The 23,687-nt window shown below is 32.4% G+C and overlaps 1 protein-coding gene across 4 annotated transcripts in view; it reads left to right on the forward strand.

Moving 5' to 3' along the window:
* Positions 1-22,381, forward strand: part of LOC113516693 (pseudouridylate synthase RPUSD2-like) — a 555,256-nt gene extending 532,875 nt beyond the window's left edge. For all 4 annotated transcript variants that reach the window (XM_052901886.1, XM_052901887.1, XM_052901888.1 and 1 more), the window contains 10 exons: positions 44-266; positions 1,096-1,183; positions 7,526-7,634; positions 8,698-8,809; positions 10,727-10,923; positions 11,394-11,591; positions 11,894-11,992; positions 12,814-12,944; positions 16,835-17,017; positions 18,167-22,381. In XM_052901886.1, the coding sequence (XP_052757846.1) occupies positions 44-266; positions 1,096-1,183; positions 7,526-7,634; positions 8,698-8,809; positions 10,727-10,923; positions 11,394-11,591; positions 11,894-11,992; positions 12,814-12,944; positions 16,835-17,017; positions 18,167-18,241 (1,415 nt within the window). In that variant the 3' untranslated portion in view covers positions 18,242-22,381. The remainder of the gene's footprint in view (positions 1-43; positions 267-1,095; positions 1,184-7,525; positions 7,635-8,697; positions 8,810-10,726; positions 10,924-11,393; positions 11,592-11,893; positions 11,993-12,813; positions 12,945-16,834; positions 17,018-18,166) is intronic.
* The last annotated feature ends 1,306 nt before the right edge of the window (positions 22,382-23,687 follow it).

Below are 23,687 nucleotides of genomic sequence, written 5' to 3' on the forward strand. Positions count from 1 at the left end.
ATTTCATATTAAACGTAATTTCAATATTCCATTGGATTTGCAGGGCTTAGGAAAGTGTATCCATACTACTTCACATTCACAACATTCACCAAAGGAAGGTGGGTCGGTGAGAAAATCCTCGACGTGTTCGCGAGGGAGTTCAGGGCTCATCCAGCAGCTGAGTACGAAAGGTGCATCAGGGCTGGAACACTCACTGTCAACTATGAACGAGTGGATCCAGACTACAGGCTCAAACACAACGACCTTCTAGCAAATGTCGTTCATAGGTACAAAATTCACATTGTTTAACAACTTTAATATCTGTGGCTCAATGTAGATAGCTTATTACGACAATATAGATTATCTATTACACTAGTTGGACTTTCCAATGTACACATACACTTGTACATTATATACTGGACACAGATACAACCTTAGTTCTAATTAACAGTGACTATCCTATCTTTCCTTGTAATTATCTTTAATTTTACTAAGAAACCCTGTAAGAAATTCAATAATTAAATATAACAGCTCTAATTTAACATCTTTAATTATCTATAGAAGACCGTAGATGATTATTGGAAATTTTAATTGCCGCACGAATTTAAAATATTTTAATTAATAAACATAAAAATAGTGACATATGAAATGTTAACTTAGAGCAAATATATGCAGGGGCTTTTTATAAAAATGCTATTTATATATCTGTGTATAGTCTACTTTAACAATAATATAATCCTCTAAAATAAAAATTAAATACCGAATGAGCATGCGAGTGCACTGACCGCTTCCCAACTAAGACACAAATAGAAGTTCCACTATCATTAATTCTTATTGTAAAACGTGTGTCTTTATTTAAAGATCTCATACGTGTCATTGTGTATATATATACGCTCACGCATGTTCATTTGTTGTTGTGTTGTACTCGTCTAATCTATATTTCCATTCGTCGAAACAATTTAAAATACAACGGACCCTGAGCAATCCCAAGAATATCGTCTATATAAATTAACAACTGGATACATCCAATTGGAATCGATGGCAATGGGATGATGATACTTTGCTCAGTGTCTGGAGCTCGCCTCAAACCAAGGCCTGACGTGTGTATCGTTGCAGGCACGAAGTACCGGTCACCAGCCAACCCATCACCCTCGTACATATCGACGAGGACATTGTGGTTGTCAACAAACCGGCCTCTATCCCCGTAAGTGGCAATTGAGACAGCCATGTTATGTGTATCGCTTCTGTTCATATTGTGCATTACTTCGTTTCTTCATTTCTGTTATGCTATTAGTGTTAATAACGTAGATATAGTGGATGTTTGTGTATTTGTATATTTCACCTTTTTATGTGATCATTCTTTATAGAACTACCATGTAGTTATTAACAATCTCCTGTTAACTTTTATCCTTTTATGTGACCATAAAAAATATTACATGTCCTCCCACTATATTTCAAATTATTTATTGTCAATTTAATTTAAATCATTTATTTCATCAAATATAATTCAGAAACAAAAATATTAGTCAGATTTGCCAAATATATAATAAAAATTGTTGTTAAAATAGTAAATAATTGTACAGAATATCAAAGCTATATCAACTAAGTTTAAAACAATTTATTCTAAGGTTTTTTTTTAGAATTTTCTTTTTCAATATTACATTGAGTTTCACCATAAATTAGTTAGTTTTAAAATCATAGAAATTTAACACCTATTTATTTAAAAAACTAGTTATTTACGCATTACAACATTATTCATTTGCATAAATTCTCATACTCGTACTCTCTATTACAAATAATTTTCTTTTAAAATTTCCTTGTTCATTTCTTTCCTTTAAAAGCCTTATTAAAAAGAACTTCTCTGAAGAGATTCCGAAATATCCAATAAAGAAATACGTGAATTTTTTTATCACTTAAACCGTCAAACGTTGTATTTCTCAAAATATTATTGCATTCGTAATTTCATTTCAAACTCATGTGTACCGAAACATCTAAAGCTACCATCACACCGAAATCCTCTTTCGTTGCTCTAAAAGCTTCGCTCAAAGTCCTTTGCCGATTACGAGAGTCTTCCTTTAGTAAGAAATATTTTAGAGTGCTGTATGATGGAGGATTATCTGCCAGCAAATATTACTGTATATTAATTTTAAAGCTTATTCACTGACTATTTAAAATTAACCTTTGCCTTATTTAACTAATGGTATGAGGCGTTAATGTTAAAAAGAATAATGTCAGAGAAATCAACTTATTATCAAGCCAGAGCGAGGTACTGACACTGTTTTTGAATATTATTAGGGGTAGGTAATATATAGCAATATCTACATAGTTAAAATTTTTATATACTAAAAAATAAAACTCTGTTATCTAAAAAAAAAATTTATGCAACTTAGAATGGCAAACAAGCTGACGGCCCACATGATGGAAAGTGGTAACCGTCGCCTATAGACATGAGCAGTACCATGGACATAACAGAGTATACTGTTTCACCCATGATACCCCCCATACGTTGCCATTCCTGAGGACTCAGGTGTTATTACTCTGTTTAACACAACTGCTTCGCAGTTGAAACACGAATGGGACAGAGGTATCCAAGCAAACGATTTTTGTACAAAGTCTCCCTCTGGTAAATAATATTGTATTACATATTCGAAAATAGATATCCGACCGATATGGATGATGTCATAATAAGTGAAAACTTTTTTTCACCATCAATGTCCAGAGAAACCTAATATATAAATATCGGATCGGTATCCATATTACCCATACCTACTTGTATTATCGCAATTCCCCCATTAACTTTCGACTAAATAACGGCTCAATATACGATGTATTAAGTTACCATTTATTTAGTAGGTATGCTGCCTAATGTATATATTATTATTTGCGAACAATTAGCTTTGTTCGTTACATTTATTGTCTGATAAATTGCTTTTAATTCCTGTCGAGTTTCATCGAACGGCAACACTTGAGAGCCGTCGGGCTTTCTCGGCTTAAATCGGCTCTGTTCGTCACCTCGTGTCATGTCACAGACAGCACTTTACGCATACCTTCATTTAATATTGTTTAAGTCGAATAACTACAACGAGAATTATAACAGTTTTTCTTTTCCACTATTGTTTTTATCATTAAATCATCATCCTTTACTAGTAAAGGTCTAAACAATAACAATTTTTTTACTGTTTTACTCTCCAGAGTCACTCCGCATTTATCATTTGTTTTACTTTAAAAAGTAAATTTTTATGAGGGTGATGCCCTCTAGTAGTTATCGTTTTTAGACCGTTCGTGTCGTCGAAATAACGGTGTACTGGTACCTAACGACTGCTTAATATCCCTTCTGAGGCACGAAGCGAGCGACAATAATTATATGTATATAAGACATAAAAATGTTTTAAATTGTTAAATATAAAACATTTTGAACGTTTAAAACGTTTATTTAAATGACATTTCACTATCATGGGTTGAATATCATATTTATTGTATATTTGAGTCTATAAAAATCTATTATCACCTTTTTCTACTGGGCTACAGCCACAGTTACTAATGAGAGTTATAGAGAGACTTCTAATCTCTACCTCTTTATAGTTACAAACTAAAACTTTATTATAAGAAGATAGACATCTTTGGCATAATTCTAGTTCAATAATTTTTTCAGAATCCCAATAATATTACATCACTTACATGTTTAACTAGGAACTACTTTAGAAGTCTGTATAAGTCCAACTATTCTGTATAAATGCACGAAGGAAATGATTTCATTTATTTACATCGTCAAAAGGGCCCGAAGAATGACTGGCCGATTACATTGACTGATGATATCCCTTGATACGGGTACCTAAAGTGGTTGAATGGTCGAAGAAACTGAAATATTAGGGTAATTTATCCAAAAAAATACCTGATCTGACTTAATTCTGTTGGCGTTTACATACAATCTGTTAATATAATATAGCAAATAGCAACAACCGATCCAATCAATCAAACAGAATGTATAGAAAAAACATAATCTTAATAAATGATACTGTATTGATGACTTTATCAAATAATTGTATATGTAAATTTCGTTCAGTTCGTACCAGTTTTGATTATTCACATGCTTTTATAAAAAAAAATCCCTCGATATATCTTCTCGTTTCGTAGGGTCCAAATCTCGTCAGTGACTGTCAATAAAAATTAAAATTGATTGATTGAAGATATTTCTACTTATAAATTGCTCTTGAGGTATCAGACAACCTTTATTGAAATCATTAGCATTCTTTTAAAATGTTTTATCGGTGAAACTAAACCATTTCTGCAAAGAAATATTGTTTAAAAAACATCAAAAATGTTAGGTCTCTTGTGCTAACATAACAGTAGGACATATAATGTTAGTATTTTTCAATTTACTTATAAAATACTCTCTTAAAAGGATGCTGATGTAGCTCTGTATATCCCTTTTTGTAGACATTTATTTATATGTAATGATATTGACATTTCATAAAAATACTAACATTTGTACTGTAATTGTTTATTTTATATTATTACACAAGAGTGCCAAAAAGCAACTATACAAAGTACACAATTTCACAACGTAAAATATCCCGCCATTAAATCAGCGTGGATCTAAAAACCCCATAGAGGCTAATACGTTATTAACTGACGAATCTACACAGCCAAGTTCTGTTGTCATTACATTTTGATTCAACGATCATTTTTTTATGTGTGCGTGATGCTTAATTGCATTTGGGAATCGTTACATTGAATTCCACTTCATTTTAAAAATTCAAGTTATTTCGACCCTACAATTTAGAAATACTGTAATTTTAACAGCGGCTTCCTTTACTTTTTCCATTATTTACAATGTTCAGAGATTTGTATAATTTTCATTTCCTGCAATCAAATATTGAATTATTTGACTGAGGGAAACATTAGAGAAACTTTTCGGAAAAATATGTTTTTTCAGGAATAAATATTTATTTTATTTGTAACGATTTAGTAGATTGATTTTTTGTGTTTACTTTTACCTCGTACTTATAATTAAGATTAATTTGTTATTTCAGATATATTGATTAATAAATGATTTTTTTTTTTATAATATTTTGTGATAGATCGTAAATATATAAAATCTTTTACTTTTTGTAATAAACAATTTAATTTTTCTTAATTTAATTCATAATTAAATTTAATTATGGCTTCAATGTAATTTACTATTACATAATAATTAATAAACCATATCTAATAGTATTCTATTAGAAACTAGATGAACGACAGAATAACACAAGCTTGCACGCCAATTTAGAAAAGTAAATTTCCTTTATCGCCCCTCTGAGAATTAGGTTAAAACCCGAGACCCCATTTGCATAACGCAACCTACTTTACCACTGATGGGCTTCGAGATTTGTCATGTAGGAAATACTAGGACTATTTTGAAAATAGAACATATTTAGAACATATCTTACTACTGATATTAGATAACTTAAACTCACAGTAACAGCAAACACCTTACCGTAACTTACACAAATATGAAAATGCTGCATTCTTATCAACATTCACGATATACACTTCACGATTTTGAATTCGAAATTTGAAATTTACAATAATAACTAATATCTACCAACTATTAATGACATACTACCAAATATATCTATCTCACACAAGACATCTCCAACCAAACAATCACAAACTCCTTCCTTAATGGACATGCAAAATGACACCTCCAAAATTCTTAACGATTAATGAATCGCCTGATACCATATTCATTGACGATATCCCAAATGCAACGGAAGCATCGTAAAGAATACAAGTGGTAATGAATCTGTTGTGTCCGTGGTGGGCCAGGCACGAGACTCCAGTGCTCGCTAACCCCTTGCGCATCATACACGCGGACGAAGAGCTGCTCGTGTTAGACAAGCCTTGCTCGTTGCCGGTGAGTTGTGTTCGCGTTTGGTTCACTGTCAGACTCTGATGGTTGTTCACTAAGACAACGTACTATTACTAACATATGTAATGTAGATCTTGTTACCTATTCTCGCAGACAAGTATGGGACAATCAAAGATATTGGTAGACAAGAAATCAAAGTCAACATTAATCTAGAATATTTTTGGTCAATTGTACACCAATAACTGATTTTTAATTATGTAATTAATACAGTTAAAGTATAAGTAAATATAAATTTATAATTATCCAAAGATGATAAAAATAGGTTTAAGAATACGTATATATACGTATAAATAATGTATACAAAATTTGTAAATCTTTTATTTTATTATTAAATTTGTAATAATAAGAGTTCCTGCAATATGTCCCTTATAATACAATGCATTACCTCCAAGTGCGTCGTTGTAACTTGAAACATTTTTCTGAGACATAACACGAAATGTTTGCCTCGAATACACCAATTTAATATGACCTCGTACTTTTTCTTCACAAAACTCCGGCGCTTAAGCATATAAATCTAAAAACACTCGCTAAGTTCCACGGAAATTTTTCTGTTTTCAAACTAACTCGAGCAAAGTTCGCCATCAGAGTGTGACACAAGATTGTGATCTGCACAAAACTTCGAGACTGTAAATACCTTAAACAGATCTGGGAAAAATGTGCGGTCTCCTCTAAAATCCCACTTGTAAGTGGATCCCAAACTCGATTGTGTGTGCCGTTAGTATTGTTTGAGTTGTTTAGGCTAATATCGTGTTACTTTGTTATACGAATGATTTGCAGATATTGAAAGCTGACATTCCTACTACATCGAAGTTTTCGTTGTTACGAAATGATTTTTCAAAATATTTTATAAACTCTCCTCTTTTAAATAATATTTTTAAATCTATATATTTTATAGCCTAACACGTATTGTTTTAAAGATATGTATCTTTAGAAATTTTCAGTATCTCAAGTATGTAGTATTTTATTCAATCCATAATAATTGCATGATAACCATGAAGATGTTTCATTTGTATCATGTTGGCAACAGCAATTGTTTTCAACATGATGCAATGTTCTTGAAGCTTTTGCACCAGTTACTTCGCATGTATATACTTTTTCAACTGTCTATGAATAACATTCCATTTCATTTCTTTTTAACTTTGTTTTATAATGCGACTAGCGTTTGTGTTTATTGACTCATCATTTATTAAAGCATCAATTATATTTTTGTTTTATATCTTAATATTTAAATAACATTTCAAAGGAGTATCTAAAATATGTAATTTTAAATTTCTATCTTTGTTTATCGTGTCGAAAATCTCTGGGTCTTTTTTTTACATAATTGTGATAACTAGATTGATAATTATACGTCATTATATCATGTAACAATTTAAATGATAACTATTAATATTATCGTACATTAATAATTAAATTACATAAATATTCTTAATGTTAATTTAAATAATTGTAACTCTTTGAAAAACTTGCATTTGTATAAAATTATTTTCAATGACTTGATTAGTCATTGTCTTTAAAGAAATATATTTAAGCCTACTATTAAATTTGTATTTTGTCTTTCAGCCTTTTTTTTTTTTAATTTAATACCCATGAATTTTGTATAATATTTTCTCATTTATTTTGTTGTAACCTCAGGTGCATCCATGCGGTCGATATAGGCACAACACAGTTGTTTTTATACTCGCTAAGGAATACAACTTGAAGAATTTAAGGACCATACACAGACTGGACAGGTTAACGTCAGGTAAATGTCAGTTCGTAAGTTGTTCAACCGATAACGTAGAGAATGCTTCACTTCGCACTGCATCTATCTACAAACTTTCATATGAACCGTTATCAAACTCGAGCATGCTCCAAACTTTGGCAGGATTTTTTATAAATATATTTACTTTCCAAATTCAAAAATACTCGAAATATAAACATATCTTGAAAATTTCTAGAAGCATAATTCCCTTATTCGTATTTTTTTTTCTGTATGTAGAAACTGTTTTTTTTTTTTTAATATGTTAGAAACATACCTGAACTACATATTAATTTTAAATTGTAAAAATTAGTTTTATTAATAAAAATATGTATTCAATTCAGATAGAATACAGAAAAAGTATTTTTTGCCAAATGTTTGAAATGAAGATCCTTTCTGTAAACAATTAAACCCTATTCAATATACAAAACCGAATGTCTTTCGAGTAAATTTATCTGCAGGAATATAAGAAAATAAATATATGCTCAGACAGATCTTTACAATTCATTCAATTCCATTTTGGTCATTTATCTTTCATTTCTATTCAAACTGGTTATGCAGAATTTTCAACCTCAAATTTGAATTTAGAATTTTATATGAAGAATAAATAGAACCAACATTTGTGATTTGCATATTTATAACGTAGAAAATGGCTTTATTAAATAAATCTACTCTATGAAGGTTTGTCTGCGAAATTATCACAATTTAAAAATTAAAACTAACTGTACATATAATATAAATGGTCCGTAATTTCTCGTAAATCGACTTACGTCGTACTTACTTGATGTTAAATTCCAAAATATAAATTTTAATAAGTATCATTTTTTTCAACTTTATTATTTTATTTTAAGTATCAATAATAAATCTTCTATTTGTATAGACTACAATACTAAACATACCATTAATATTTCATCAAAGTAAAAACTAACAAAATTACCAACGCTTTCGTTTAAAATAAAATATATTTGTAGAAGGAATTTTATTTTTATGAAAGTACTGCTATATCAGATGTAACTAAAATTTCTGTTAAGAAACTCAAGAACGTGAAATGTGTTTGTTTGATAAGGGCTGCTATTGTTCGGGAGGAGTCCGAAGAAGGCGAGACAAATGGAGCACCAGATAAGGAACCGACAAGTGCAGAAGGAGTACGTCTGCAGAGTCGACGGCGAGTTCCCCGAGTAAGTATTTTTGTTCAATGAACGCTTTTATAATTTATCGTAGCACGACATTATATCGATCGGTTTTAACGTTATGATACAATAAAGAGACAAAATTTAATAGAAATATACAAAATGAAAACGAAATTAAGTAATTTCAAAAAAATATACATATATACTATTTAATTCTAAACAGGTTTTGTCACGAAGTATTAAATGATTCGTTCGGGCTTCATTATTTCATAATGAAGCCCGAACTTACGCGATAAGTAGGACTGAGTGATAATCGCGTAGTCAAATTCGCGTAATTCGGGGTTTAATTTTTCACGCATTTCTGCAAGCTCTTAGCAGTGCGTCGAATTCACGCGACACACAATAATACAATAGAACAACTGAGAGTTTGTGGCGTTCAAACAAACGAATCTTTAAACATTTAAAAATCATATAACTCTGGGTTTGTGTAAATTGCGATAACGGAAGTCGAGGTATTACTATTTTTGCTATCGATGCGGTTTAGCACCGTGTTAGTTCCATACTATTTCTGTATTGATACCAGAGGAAGACTTTGTACAAAAGTCGTCTGCTTGAATAACTCTGTCCCATTCTCGTTTCTCCCATGATACAGTTGTGTTTGCATGACTGTATTTTGATTTAAAGAGTGAGGTATAGCAATGAAATTACAGTGCACAGAGACATAACACCTTAGTCCTCAGGAATGGCAACGCATGAAGTTTATCATAGGTGACATAGTATGCTTTGTTATGTCCATATTACTGTTCATGTCTATATGTCTATAGACAACGGTTACCACTTACCATCAGATGGACCGTCAACTTGTTTGCCATTGTAAGTTGCATAAAAAAATTGTTTTTTTTTTATTTAATATTTGTCGAATATAGGTAGATTATGTATTTATACTTTATACCTGATTTATTACATTTTATCTATTATTATACTTATACTTTATTTCCAAACACGTAAAAAGATAACGCTCTTTTCTCTTACGTTTATTATTTTTTCATATAAATTTCAAAATTGTAGATATTCCGAGCGTTTAATAATAATAAATTAAAAAAGCTGCTAATGCTCTTTTAAATAAAATATAAGATTACAGTACAATTAAGAATATTTTTTAAGTTTGTATAAAAATATATGTATAAAAGTAAAAAAAAAACATGATACGCATAATGATTAGCCAGTTGCTTGTAGAAAATATCGTCGACATCCCACCAAACACTCGAGTCGTTTATAAGCGTAGGCACGTTCAAACCATTTCGTGTTTAGCTAAAAAAGAAGAAATAAAAATATTTATCAACATAATGTTTTAAGGTAGCATCATTACTTAGTAGCTTACAGTCCAAACTCAAATATTAAGGATCCGAATTTGACCAAATACTTTGTATTAACATTAAAAACGTACGAAGGACCTTTATGTATAAAGCGAAACCGATCAGGTTAAATATAATTAAACGAAATCCTAGATTTATCGCGTCTATCGTAATTATATTTGTTATGAAAATGTTATGTAAGAAATAGTTTATCCCTTTCTAGTAATAGAGAAAATCTTAATTTTCACTTATCAATATTAATAAACTAGTAACATTATATTTTGATAGTCATATACTCGTAAGTAAACATATATTTTGGGTGTAGTCCCGGCATAGAATGGCCATCCTTTCCTTTCCTGTGGGTGTCGTAAGAAGCGAGTAAGGGAGCTTAATGGTCGAGAGATGATTGATTTTTAGGAGGGTAAAAGATCACCAAAAGCCATACCACAGTTGCCAATCTCACGCCAAGCATAGTAACTACTGGCAAAATTTCTCCAACAGTAAACTGCCAAAAGAAACGACCCCATTCCTTATGACAGTCTATGAAAGACGCGTATTTTCAACAGTGGAATATACCATTTTAATAAAATGACGTTCTTTTTTCAAACAGGGACGAAATCGAATGTCAAGAGCCAATAGAAGTAGTGAGCTACAAGATAGGAGTGTGTAAAGTATCTCCAAAGGGTAAGGACTGTTCAACGGTGTTCAAGCGGCTAGGCTACAACGGAAACTCGAACACTAGTGTGGTGCTGTGTCGGCCGAAGACCGGCAGGATGCACCAGATCAGAGTCCACTTGCAGTATTTGGGTATGTTCTAAAATATATTTAACTTTTTTATATAATCTAGTATACTATTATTGTCAATTTATAAAAAATCTGATCGTGATTTCAAGGTTCTGTCAAATTTAAATTTTTCCGACTAATTTCATTTTTGTTCTTAACCTTTAACAGTCTCAACTTAATTCTTCCCTCTTTCTTGTATATGTGATGCAAATAAATCATATTCTATTTTTCAATCTCTTTAGAAGAGAATCCAATGGTTAACTGCCAGTTTATGGAGGAGGCCTATTCAGGCATGTTTAGCAGTTGACAGATAATGGCTTACATGTTGATGATAATAATGATGATACCGATATTTCACTACTGTAAAGACGTCTTTCTATTGACCATATTTTTATTAAATGATCGCATCATTTAATTCTCAATGATCTTTTGGTTAGTTATTTTATTAGATTTTAATGTTGTGGACGAGACTTAACATTAACATTACTTTTTAGGCTACCCAGTAGTGAACGATCCGCTATACAACCACCCAGTCTTCGGACCTCTTCGTGGTAAGGGCGGGGACACGGGCGGCAAAACAGACGAACAACTCGTTAGAGATCTCATAGCCATACATAATGCCGAGAACTGGCTAGGAGTGGACGCGGGCGATGATGATCTGCTGTTCTCCAAGCCCACATCTGACGACAAAGGTAATTAACCAACCATTTATTCTCTTTTACTCGCGGCTTCGTCCGCATGACCATTATATGTTCACTGGCCACTGACCACAAGTTTACTGAAAATCACGACAAAATAATGTATTAAAATTATTACTAAGTTATAGTAAAATTTGTAAAAAAAAATATTTTATTGATCATCAATGAGGCACTTAAACATACGGTTCATTTAAGCCATGAACGTTTGCAACAGACTTGATTAATTTTTTGATTGATTGGTTGGTCTGTTCGTTGATTGATTTATTGATTGTTTATTTGATTGATTGATTGGCCAGTTGGCGAGGATGACTGTGACACCGGCCCCGCGTCCAGGGAATCGTCGCCGCGGCTAGAATCGCCCGCGCCAGGTGTCACGCCCTCTACTGTTATGACGCGTAAGTACTATATATTGTAGCATAATACGATATTCTCTTGACTTGATATATTCTCTCTGAATAATAATGCTAATAAATACTCAGAACACCATCTAGTCCCAAACTATACTATATATTATACTAGAATATTGATAGAAATACTTGAATTCTTTTGTTAGTAAATACCTTTAGATTCATCAATGTCATATCAGCCGTTAACGCTCCACATAGGCCTCCTTTATAAAGAAGGGTTTCCCCAGTAGTTACCATGCTTGACAAGCGATTACATATAGATTATACATAGGTGATTTATTATAGGTGATTATTTTGTTTAATTCCGCTCCCACAAACATACTAATGGTAGCGGAATTAAACAAAATGTATATGATAATTAATTAAAATCAATCAAAAATTAACCAGTGACGTGAAATTCAGTAAGATAACTCCTAGTTCAGTTAAAGATTATGCATAGACAACACATATTTATAAATGCAAATATATGTATGGTACAGGATAGGATATATCTAAGATCAAATCTACGTTCATCGAAACGTAAGATATGTTATACCCCTACATCATCAAGGTCATCAAGTTGCCAACTATAGTTATAAGTTGCTTAATTTGGTTCAATATATTTATATATCCAGGACATCTTTTTTATGCTACTCAGAATGTAAAACAGGCTGACGGCACACCTGATGGAAAGTGGTAACCCTCGCATCATGGACATCACAGTCTACACTGTGAAGCTCATCTCATGTCATGCGTTGCGATTCCTGAGGACTATGATGTTATACTTATGTACCCCATAATTTCACTAATTACAATGTGTTTCTTACCAGCGACTCTTCCAAGTCCTTCAAGTGGCGCGGAGGCTCCGGTAGAGGTGGCGACGTCGCCAGCACCGCCGTGCACCCTCGCACCTTCACCACTTGCATCGCCCCCCCTCAACGATGACTCCAATGATGCCAAGGTATACATTATACACCAATTTAAATTTAAATAGGTTATGCAGAAAAGAACCACTTTACCTGGGATATCCATAAGAAATGGCAGATTTCTGCATAACTAGCTCCACTTTCAAAAGATGATACGCAAAAAACATTTATTTACAAGATCGATATTAACTGTACTTAATGCTAAAAATCTTCCCATGAGCTACATAATTTATTAAGACAAATATCGTGATTCAAAAATTCAAAAACAGAGCGACCAAATTTTAAGTTATTATGGGAGGCTCAAAATTTTTGTCGTTTTTAGGCCTATATTCCTTTAATGAAAATATTCAGTGTCACTGGCAGAAGGTCCTTTAAAAGCATACCAACGATTTTGATTTTACCCTGTATAGAAGAACTGAAAATGTATCTAGAAACTTTATGCACTTAAAATTAATATAATGAACTAAGCAAGTAGAAAAGGTTTTTTAAAAAATCCAGATATTTAAGTTATGCCAAACAGGTGATCTTTAATAAAAGACAGACCTACTACTCGTTTTTATGCGTCCAAGCAGCTGTGCTTTTATGGCTGTATGTCGATTCCAAGGGTGGGATATAGCTGTGAAATTATAGGGTACGGAGGGATAACGTCTTGATTCTCTAAAATAGCAACGTACAGTTTACCATGGATATCATAATTTATTCTGTCACATTCATGATGAAACAAATTCGTGGCACAAAGACGTCTTACGAATACAATTATAACCATAGTATTGCAAAAAATCACAGACAGAGTGAAGAGATGATTTGGTGAATGTAACGAGGCACAACTAAATTTTGATTGTCCAAAACTTACGTCATATAATCAGTTGAACAAGGCTTAAAATGAAAGTGATATTTATGATCCTTTCATCGGTAAGCAACGGTCATCACTCGCCATCAGAGTGCGTCAGCTTATTTCCCATTCCAAATCATATAAGAAATTAAATTAGCTCCAAGTGGCGTTTGCTAATGGAAATGTTCATCCTATGATGAACCATCCGACTTTAATAAGCTTGGGAATATTTTATTAGGATTGACGACATGAAAATATTATGATATTAGCAAATCTAATCTCAGTGAGCTCCGAACAGGTAGGTAATATTAAATGCGTATACGTACTCGTAGTGAATCCACCCTGAAGCGGTCTACGTTCTAAATTTGTTTCTAATCGAGTTAAGAAGTTTGGAAAGTAAACGCTGTAGATTGTACCTGTGATATCGTAGTGTAATTGGGTAGCCCACATGCAAAATACGTGACGTGGATTTGAATCTGAGCAACCTAAAAGCAGTTTACAAATAAATGCCTTCTAGGAAACCTGAAAATAATAAATTGGAGAATAAATATGTAAGCGAAACTTTTACTTATAAATATATATAGGAGATATTTTATTCATATAATACTTACTTTGACATTTATAATATTGGCAAATATAAGAGTATTATTACATAATTTGTAAAGGACTGTGATTTATTGAATTTGGTTATATTTTTGTCTGACATATTGTAATGAATAACGTCATTTATATTATATCGATTTCCGATTTAATAATATGTTAAAACAATCAAGGTCGAGAAAAGTATCAACTTTTCGTCAACATTGGTTTTCCACGTTGCCTCATCAAAGGAAACGTCGACCCTTATCAAAAATTCATGGTCAAATCACTGCGCGGAAATCATAACACCAGCTTTTCATATTACGGCTCAAGATTCTTATAATAAAAGTTATGACATTATCAGATTTTCCTTCTTCGCCTTATGTTATCGATGAATGAGATACTAACACAAAATTTAGTCGCAAAAACATTAAATAATAGATAAGGCTATAATGTATTTGGTTCTCTAATTGATATGGTTAATAAGCCGGCTAAGAAAATTAGGATTAGATTGAAATGATTTTTCTTTTTATATATTTCGATGACAGTAAAATAATATTATATAGGAATATTGTAATAAAACTATGCGGTTCCACTAAACTAGACTCATTTGATTCATCTCTATGAATGGTCGATTTAAAGATATTACCTATATCACAGGTATAAAACCTAGTTTAGGTAAACAGGGTCCTCACTTTTCAAGGCGCCTGGAAGACTTTGCTGTTTAGCGATAAAGCCGCCTACCATTGCTTATTTATCATACTTTTGTATAATTAAGTCTTCTTAATATTATTCTTTTTGTTTGTGTATATAAAGGTTATCTTTATAACTAGTATCATTTGTAATGGATAAACTCAATAGATTACAAACTACAGAAATTGCTCAGGACTTTAAGAATATCAGTACACTGATTACTAATAGACATCACAATATCTCTGTATATAATAATTTATTTAATATTCAATGCAAAAATTCAGCCTCTTCAGTGTTTTTTATTATAGTAAGTTAAAGGTCCACCAACTCCTTAAGGGACCATGCGTAAAATTAGATAGATCTTGTAAAATTTAATAAATACATGACAAATTTAATAATAAGAACTAAATACAGATGCATATAAGGAGAAACAGACTTGTGGTCCCACGGGTACATGCATATTATATGAACCAAGTTTCCACAGGCCTTGCGTTTGGACGATTCTGACAAATGATAAATGATATCTCCCTTGAGACGTTCAGTGGCCCGGACGACAGTGTTTTTGTTGTTACATAATCGCTGATAAATGTATGAGGTTCGCATAAATTATAAAGGGTATTATGGACGTATATATTGACCATATCTAAAATAAAAGGTCAAGCCAACACCATGCAAGTCTGAGGAAAAATAACTTGGGTTCCACAATCCAATACTTTTGGTCGTCTAATCCTAGACAAAATATAAATAATGCCAAACAAGATAAAAATACTTCTATAAAATCAAAACGTACCTAGATACATTACAAGAATGTACACCAGCTAAATACATTTACCGAATACACTATGGAATTGTTGATGAAGTGATTATTCTAAAACTGCTTGGACGTCTTGTAAGAATCTTTTCTTTAACGTTAAATCTATATAAATAATAATTAAACACTATTCGTTGTCAAGTACAGTGAACGAGACAATAAAATATGAAATATATGACCTAGGTAACCCGACAATGCCAACTAAATTAATCGTCGCTCTTTACCGAGGTGAAGGGAAGCTTCTGCTCATAACTTGTTACTACATCTTTAGTTTATTATTACTTTACACTGTAAAACCAGATACTATGTATATCGCTCGCATATATGACTGGCTGGTAAATAGATTTGCTTCCTCCGCATGGTCTACACCAATCCTAATTTCATCTTCATCTACTATTAACTGGTATATACAGGGTATACCCATAGCGCAAGCGGTGTTACTATTCCCTTTTCATCTATCCAAAACAAAAACAAATTTACATAGCTTAGCTCTCAATGTGCCACCTACCTATTTATGCTTAAATTCTTTCTACCCAAAGGTTGTCTGGAAGAGATTTTACCAGAGGGAGACTTTGTACAAAAGTCGATTGCTTGGGTACCTCTGTCCCATTCGTGTTTCAACCGTGGAGCAGTTGTGTTTGCATGGCTATGTTTTGGTTTGAAGGGCGAGATATGGCAGTGAATTTACTGGGTACAGAGGAATAACATCTGAGTCCTTAGGAATGGCAACGCATGGGGGGTATCATGGGCGAAACAGTATACTCTGTTACGTCCACGGTACTGCTCATGTCTATAGACGCCGGTTACCACTTTCCATCAGGTAGACTGTCAGCTTGTTTGCCATTCTAAGTTGTATAAAAAAAAATTGCTTAACAATAAGACCGCCTTTTGAAAATGATCAACAAATCCTGTAATGTTGGTATACAATAAAGTGTTAAATAAATAAATAAAAATGAATAAATTTGGTTTACGCGTAAACAAAGTATCGACTTTAATCTTCTTGTCCACAGTCGGACAAAGTGACAGTGGCGACACAGACCGGGTGCACGCCGGCAGTGAGCGCGCCGAGCAGCTCGGCGAGCGGCGCGCCGGACGCGCTGTCCGCCGACCCGCACTGCTACGAGTGCCGCGTGCGGTACCGCGACCCGCGGCCCCGGGACCTCGTCATGTACCTGCACGCTTGGAAGTACAAGGTACTGAGCTCTACGTACACGCCAGACATACGCTCATACCTACATACACACCAAGGGAAAAGGAATTGTCAATAATGCGGTCTAATCCATTCAGGTCAACCAAACAGTTGTCTCTAGATACCGACGTGTTTATTTCTTGCATAATTCGTGACGATGGGCTAACTGATCTGCTTGGGGGGAAAGGTATTGGTAGTAATGGAGACTGAGAATCCTATTGTTAGCAATATACCCAACCAGGTCGATCTCATCGCGGTTCTCCCTGAAAAATAACTACCATGGTTAATTCCTGATGAATTCATCATGATGGGCTAACTGGCCTGTTTTCGTTCTCATCTATCACCCTTCACTGCTGCTCCGCCAGCGTATCCCGTTAGCGCAGGCGGGGTTACCATACCATTTTTATCCATCAAAAAAAAACTTATCTGCTTTCATCTTCTATCATTTCTCACTGGTCCCCCACCAGCGTATACCGATAGCGCAGGTAGTGTTACTATTTTATTTTTCATACATACTCATACCAACATTCAACCAGAGGGAAACTATACAAAAGTCGTCTGGACAAGTACTTCTATCCCACCTGTGGGCAGGTGTACTTCTTATGTGAAGCAGCTGTACAGTGTACAGCTGTATTTCGGTTTTAAAAGAATATATAAAATTACAGGGTAGGAGCATAACACCATAGTCTTAAGAATAGCAACATTTGCTACCATAAGTATCACAGTGTATTTTGTGATGTTCATAAAGCTGTTCTTGTCTACAAACTGTGGTTACCGCTTTCCATCAAGGGGGCTATCAACTTGTAATAATATAGATAGTAAACTGGAATATCCATGGCAAAACTCATTGGTTGCCATTCATGCTATATCACCAATACAGATAAATCAAATCCATATAACCGTTTTTAACTTCTTTCGAGCAAATTAGATCTCCCTAATTGCATATAAATATTGGGATTTTATGAATAAACTTATTACAAACCAGAATATAAAGGTTTTTAAATAGATCTTTAAGAGACACTTGAACTTTTGTATTCATCTATAAATAGAATATTTATTGTGAATGTTGTATACGAGAAAGAATGGAAAGGTTGAAATCGTAAGGTTTTAACATTCACAATAAGAAAAGTTATATTAAATATTTTCTGCACAGGGTCCCGGCTGGGAATACGAGACGGAGTTGCCACAATGGGCGAACGTTGACTGGGATGAACCGGAAAATTCATAGTTACACGAACTGACACTATTGAAGAGGCGCCTCGCTTCAACTTACAAGTAGGGATTTTACAGAATCCAAATGACAAAATTCAACAAAATATATATTTACATGATATTGATACAAGTTTTAATGATGACTTAGAAGTAAAATTGTATGATGTTTTTAATGATAATAAATAGGAGACAGTTGATGATATAATAAGTCGGATCGTATGTAACGTTTCGAAGGCTGAAGTTCAATTGATACTGCGAGGCGCTAATTTATGAAATAACGACATTGGTACTCACTTGGCTGTTATGTATCACTTACTGCTCTGCGGTAAGTTTGTAAAATAAGTGAGAATTAGTGTAAGAATAGAATTATTTTTCTGCGTTGGTTCCTTTGCTGAACTTCAATTATTTTAAACAGTTCCAAATTTTAGTGAAATTTAGATCACTATTGGTTCATTCTTTACTCTTCGGTTTTCACTTTGTTTCTAGTGAGATAAAATTAGATTTAATTTGTCAGTCTTCAGTTCCTAACGGCCTAGGATGTTTCGTCAAGCTTGTTGTAGTATAGAATAAGATTGTAACAATTTGTAATAATATCGGTACCATAATATAGTTATATCGCTTTAACGAGGCAGGGTCAGAACCACAATCATAAATGGATATTATATTAAATGAGTCATTTTTAAACTATATGGGATGGCTCTTCTATGTAATTTCTTATAATGGATTATAAGCGACTTTAAGTGGAACTGTGCCAATATTACTTTAGATATATTGATTTCTTTTAATTATTCTTTCATTAATAGAATATCTTATTGGTATATCAAATTCTTTAGTGTTATTTAAGCATATTTTGACTTATTAGTTATTGAAATTAGGATGTTTTTAGTAACTATTGGCACCATTTCACGTTTTTTTATTTCAATCAAACTTGGACCACTGCTGTATTTTCTTAAAATTTCGAAATTAAAAATAGGACCAGTCTTTGAAACTGTTTTAGAAAAGCTATCTCGGTAATACTAGAAGCATATGTTTATAATAAACTCATAGGTAATAATGAAATTATGTCACATTTTGTAGGCGGTGTTTTAGCTACATCGTCACGTTTTGGCTTCCATAGTTTTGAGTAAAAAGGTTTTAAATTACATATATAGGAGAGATTCTTTGAAATTTTGTACTTTACATACATTGTAGTACGGTAAATTCTGTAACCATGACATTTCATGCTCCCAACATCGCATTAAAGTGTGTTTCCTATTTGACATCATTCAAAGGCCAGTTGTGATATGCATTTATAATATGTCATCGTTTCACTAAAATCTCAATAAAGTCACAATATTAATCATTAACACCTGAAAAGACAGCTTCAAGATTGATTTTATTTATGTTTATAAATAACACAACATAACCAAAGTAATAGATTTCTTGCAGTTGAACGAGATTTTTGTTTGAAATGATTAGTTGAATAAAGGATGGTTCAAAATCAGTTTGAAGCAGCAGATCTAAAGACATGACTAAGGTGTTTTCGTTTGTCTTTTATTATTTCTTAAGTTTGCGTGTTCTTAGTACTAAGTTCTCTCAGTTTTGACGGAAAACAGATGACATTTGGATTGTTTGATATATTTATCATATTTTATTGAACATTTACTGTTCAAACTTTTTTTTTTTATTCAATTAGTACTTATTGTAGTATTATAAATATAAAAGACAATCTTGTGACTATTAAATATATTTTCACGAGCTTTCAGAGATTAGTTTTATGAAAATTATATATTTTTCTTACTTGTAGCGTAGTGGTAGTGTGCTGATATTTGTTTTTACTGTGTGTGATGTTCCTTGATGCTTTGGAGTAAGGAGTTTCTATTTGGAAACAAAACAGCGGACTTGAAATTATAAAATCAAATTATTTCCAAAGAAGTAACTTATTTTGTATCGCTAATAATAATTATATTGGCATTTAAGTGAAAAATGAAATAAAAACTCTTAAAATTTTTAATGGAATAAATATTAATGTTAAATATATAATAATTATTATAATTAAGGTAAATTTATCAAACCCGTTTTAAAACCACATTTGGAAAAATAAAAAAAAAATTTTGGAGTGACAAATAGACAACAAAATGATCCTATAAAGGTACTATTTCTACCATTCGATCTGAGGAACTTTAAAAATTTTCTGTGATTCTACGATTTTTAATTAAATTTGGCTATTGATTCTTAATTGTATCTTTAATGTGCTACATGTATTCTATATTGGAAAAAAGTCCGCCATTTTAATTAAGGACTCAAAAATAATAAATAGTATTTTTTCTTGTTCCTGAAACCACTTACTCCAAATGTTCGGACTTCATATATTTATTGCTATCGGCTATAAATATGTATATAAAACGCCTAATGTTATCGTGCTACTTTCCTTTCCATGCCTCCAGTCATGCTGGCTGTAAGAATTATCTATTTTGGGATCAAATTAAATATTATCAATGATAGGTAAGTGTCTAAGGGGGGTGCAAGTCGAATGTAGTCAGATTCATATACCTCTATCTGATTTTAGAACCGTAATCCAAATATTTGAGTTTTAATTAAAAATAGACAATTTTTGTAAATGAAATAACGGTAGCATTGTACAAAATAAGATTTTATCTGTGGCATATCACCTAGGTACAGTCGGCAAATGTAGCTGGAATACTTTAGGTACATGTTTTTGGGACTTTATTGCATCGCATTAAGGTCCAGATCGTTACCTACTTTCACGGCTGACGTACCAATACGGGGCTCGTTAGAGTTCAAAGAGCTTCATCCGATGAATAAATATTGTTGTATTTTTATATAGTGTGTAAGACCTGTTCATATTATGTTACAAAAATGTTAATTGTAAGCGCAAATTACAGAATGTAACGCGACGCGACTGATTGACCTTGAAAGGCTGGTGACGCATTTTTCTAACGTCATTGTTATTGTCGCGAGAGTGTAACCTCGGACGGCAAATTGTAAAGTGTAATCCCAGTCTTACAATTCACGATTGTAACTTGTAACTTCTGTTCACCATTCACTGTTCGGTTCGCTTTTTAGTGATACAAGAAAAAAAATTTATATGACGATTTTCGTCGCAGCACGTCTCATTTCATTTATTTGTAAGAAATTTTCATGTGCCTTCTCAAAATAATGATGAAAAATAAAATTAAAATTGTAAAAGTATGTTTTTAATTACAGTTAATTGTTACACGTTTTATTATAGGTAGTTTTACATTTGGCACTGGCGAGCTTAATTATTGCGAAGTGTAAATAGAAGATGGATCAAGTTAATCGTGAATTATCAATTAATAAACAAAATACACATGCAGTTTTAGAGGAGTTACCTTCCACGAACGCTCAGAGTCTGGAATGGCTTCCCTTTCAACGTATTTTCTCTAAAAACATAGGATTTTTAAAAAGGACGTAATAAGGTCGACAATATACCCGAGTCATAAACGGTGCGTTAAGGGTTTACCATCAGACAGGCCCTATACTTGTTTGTCACTATAATAGTATAAAAAAATACTACAGCATGAAATACAAATTAGCATCCATTTACAAGAGTGTTGTACAATAAAACTGTTTTTTTTTAACTACTAAACCGTCTACTAAATATTGTATACTCAAATTGTTTTCCCAGTTTTCGCTCCATTTTTGTTTAAGAAAAATCTTTTTTCAATAGAATATTGCCATTAAAAAAATGCAAAATACTTCGATTTCAACTTGTATATTGGAAATTCAAAATGAAACTAAAATATTACAAAAGAGAGCAATCGAAAAACTTGATGCATCGTCTATTTACACAGAAACAGGCTCGCGCTCGGCACAATTCGCAAATGTATGTTTGTTATATTTTGCGTAATTTATCAATTAATAAATTGTTTTTTTTTTCTATTTGTTTTTATTACTAATGAGTGCGTCATTGTGAATACCGTATAATTGTGCCATAATATGGTGGCTCATATTTAATTGAACGGTTTCTTATTTATATAATTATATAATAATTTGAACAACTACTAAGAAAGACATTTGTTAATTTGATAAGTATTTCGTAATTAAGAATATGATAGCGTTTCCTTCTTTAGATTCATGTTATAAGAATTCATGTTTCCACTTAAATTTAATTAGATTAAAAATTCATGATTGATACTCTCGTTTTATTTTTAATATTCCTTTCATCAGCATCATCATCATAACCATCATCCATCCACTGCTGGACATAGGCCTTCTACATAGACTGCCATAAAGAACGATCCTGACCCATCTACAACCACTGATTCCCTGCAATGCATTTGAGGTCGTTATTCCATCTAGTAGGGGATCGTCCTACACTGCGCTTGCCCTTACGGAGTCGCCACTTAAGAACCTTTCTTCCACCATCGGTCGCCAGTTCTTCGAGCTATGTGACCAGCCCATTGCCATATATATTATTAATAATCCGGTGATAGGAAACACCGATAATAAAACAAATTAATCCGAATGGCGACAGTACATTCGTTTTCTATACATTGGATTCTAATATATTCTGAAAGGGGTGGCCATTCTATGTCGGGGCCGCACGACATAGAATAGGTAACCCTTTATAACGCTTACCATAACAATAACAGTCAACAAATGCTTCTGACTACTCCATTAGGTATTGTAGTCGTGAGAATATCTTTTTTTTAATGCAAGACCAGTCTTAGCGTACCTGGTATCTCAGAGCAAGTATTTGACAGCGTCTCGTCGACAACAATCGATCATAAGATTAATTTAGATTTTTTACAATCAATTGTTTGGACCCATTATTTACATTTTTTTTTTCTATGATTTTAGTGACCTTGTGTAATTATAGAACCATACTACAATGCACAAAATATAAATTGAAATTACCATCGTAAAAATGTTTTAAAATTATTTTATAAATTTACAAAATAAGCCCATAAACTCAACAGGCTTAAGTATAATTAAGCAAGAACGAAATAATAAGAAGAATTAAGTACATACTTAACGAGCGCATAATATTATAATTGTATTTACAAACGGAATCACAATAGGCTTTTGTATTATGCAAAAATAAACGTCAGATTTTTTTTTTGTATTTTTGTATGCTACGTACTATTGGAGTCCCTATACTAAAAATTCCTCGCTTCCATCCATATATAATACCATTATTCTATTTATTTATTTCTATATAATTATATATAATTATATTCTATAATAATATTATAAAGATTTTACTATTTATTTTGTAATGTATAATTTCAAAAACTACTCAATAAATTTTAGAAATTTTTTCACCTATCGAAAGAAGATGGTCATATGCTTGTTTATTAACTTAGTGGTATAAAAAAATCTTATGGGAAAGGGGGAAAACATTAGCATATTTTCAATTATTTTCCAAAGAAGCCCTAACCTCAATGGTGCATATACACTCTCAAATATGTACCAGAGGGAGACTTTGTACAAAAGTC

Source organism: Galleria mellonella, unplaced genomic scaffold, assembly GCF_026898425.1.
Source record: "Galleria mellonella isolate WM207_F2 unplaced genomic scaffold, CSIRO_AGI_GalMel_v1 utg83, whole genome shotgun sequence".
In the NCBI taxonomy this organism is placed as follows: Eukaryota; Metazoa; Arthropoda; class Insecta; order Lepidoptera; family Pyralidae; genus Galleria; species Galleria mellonella.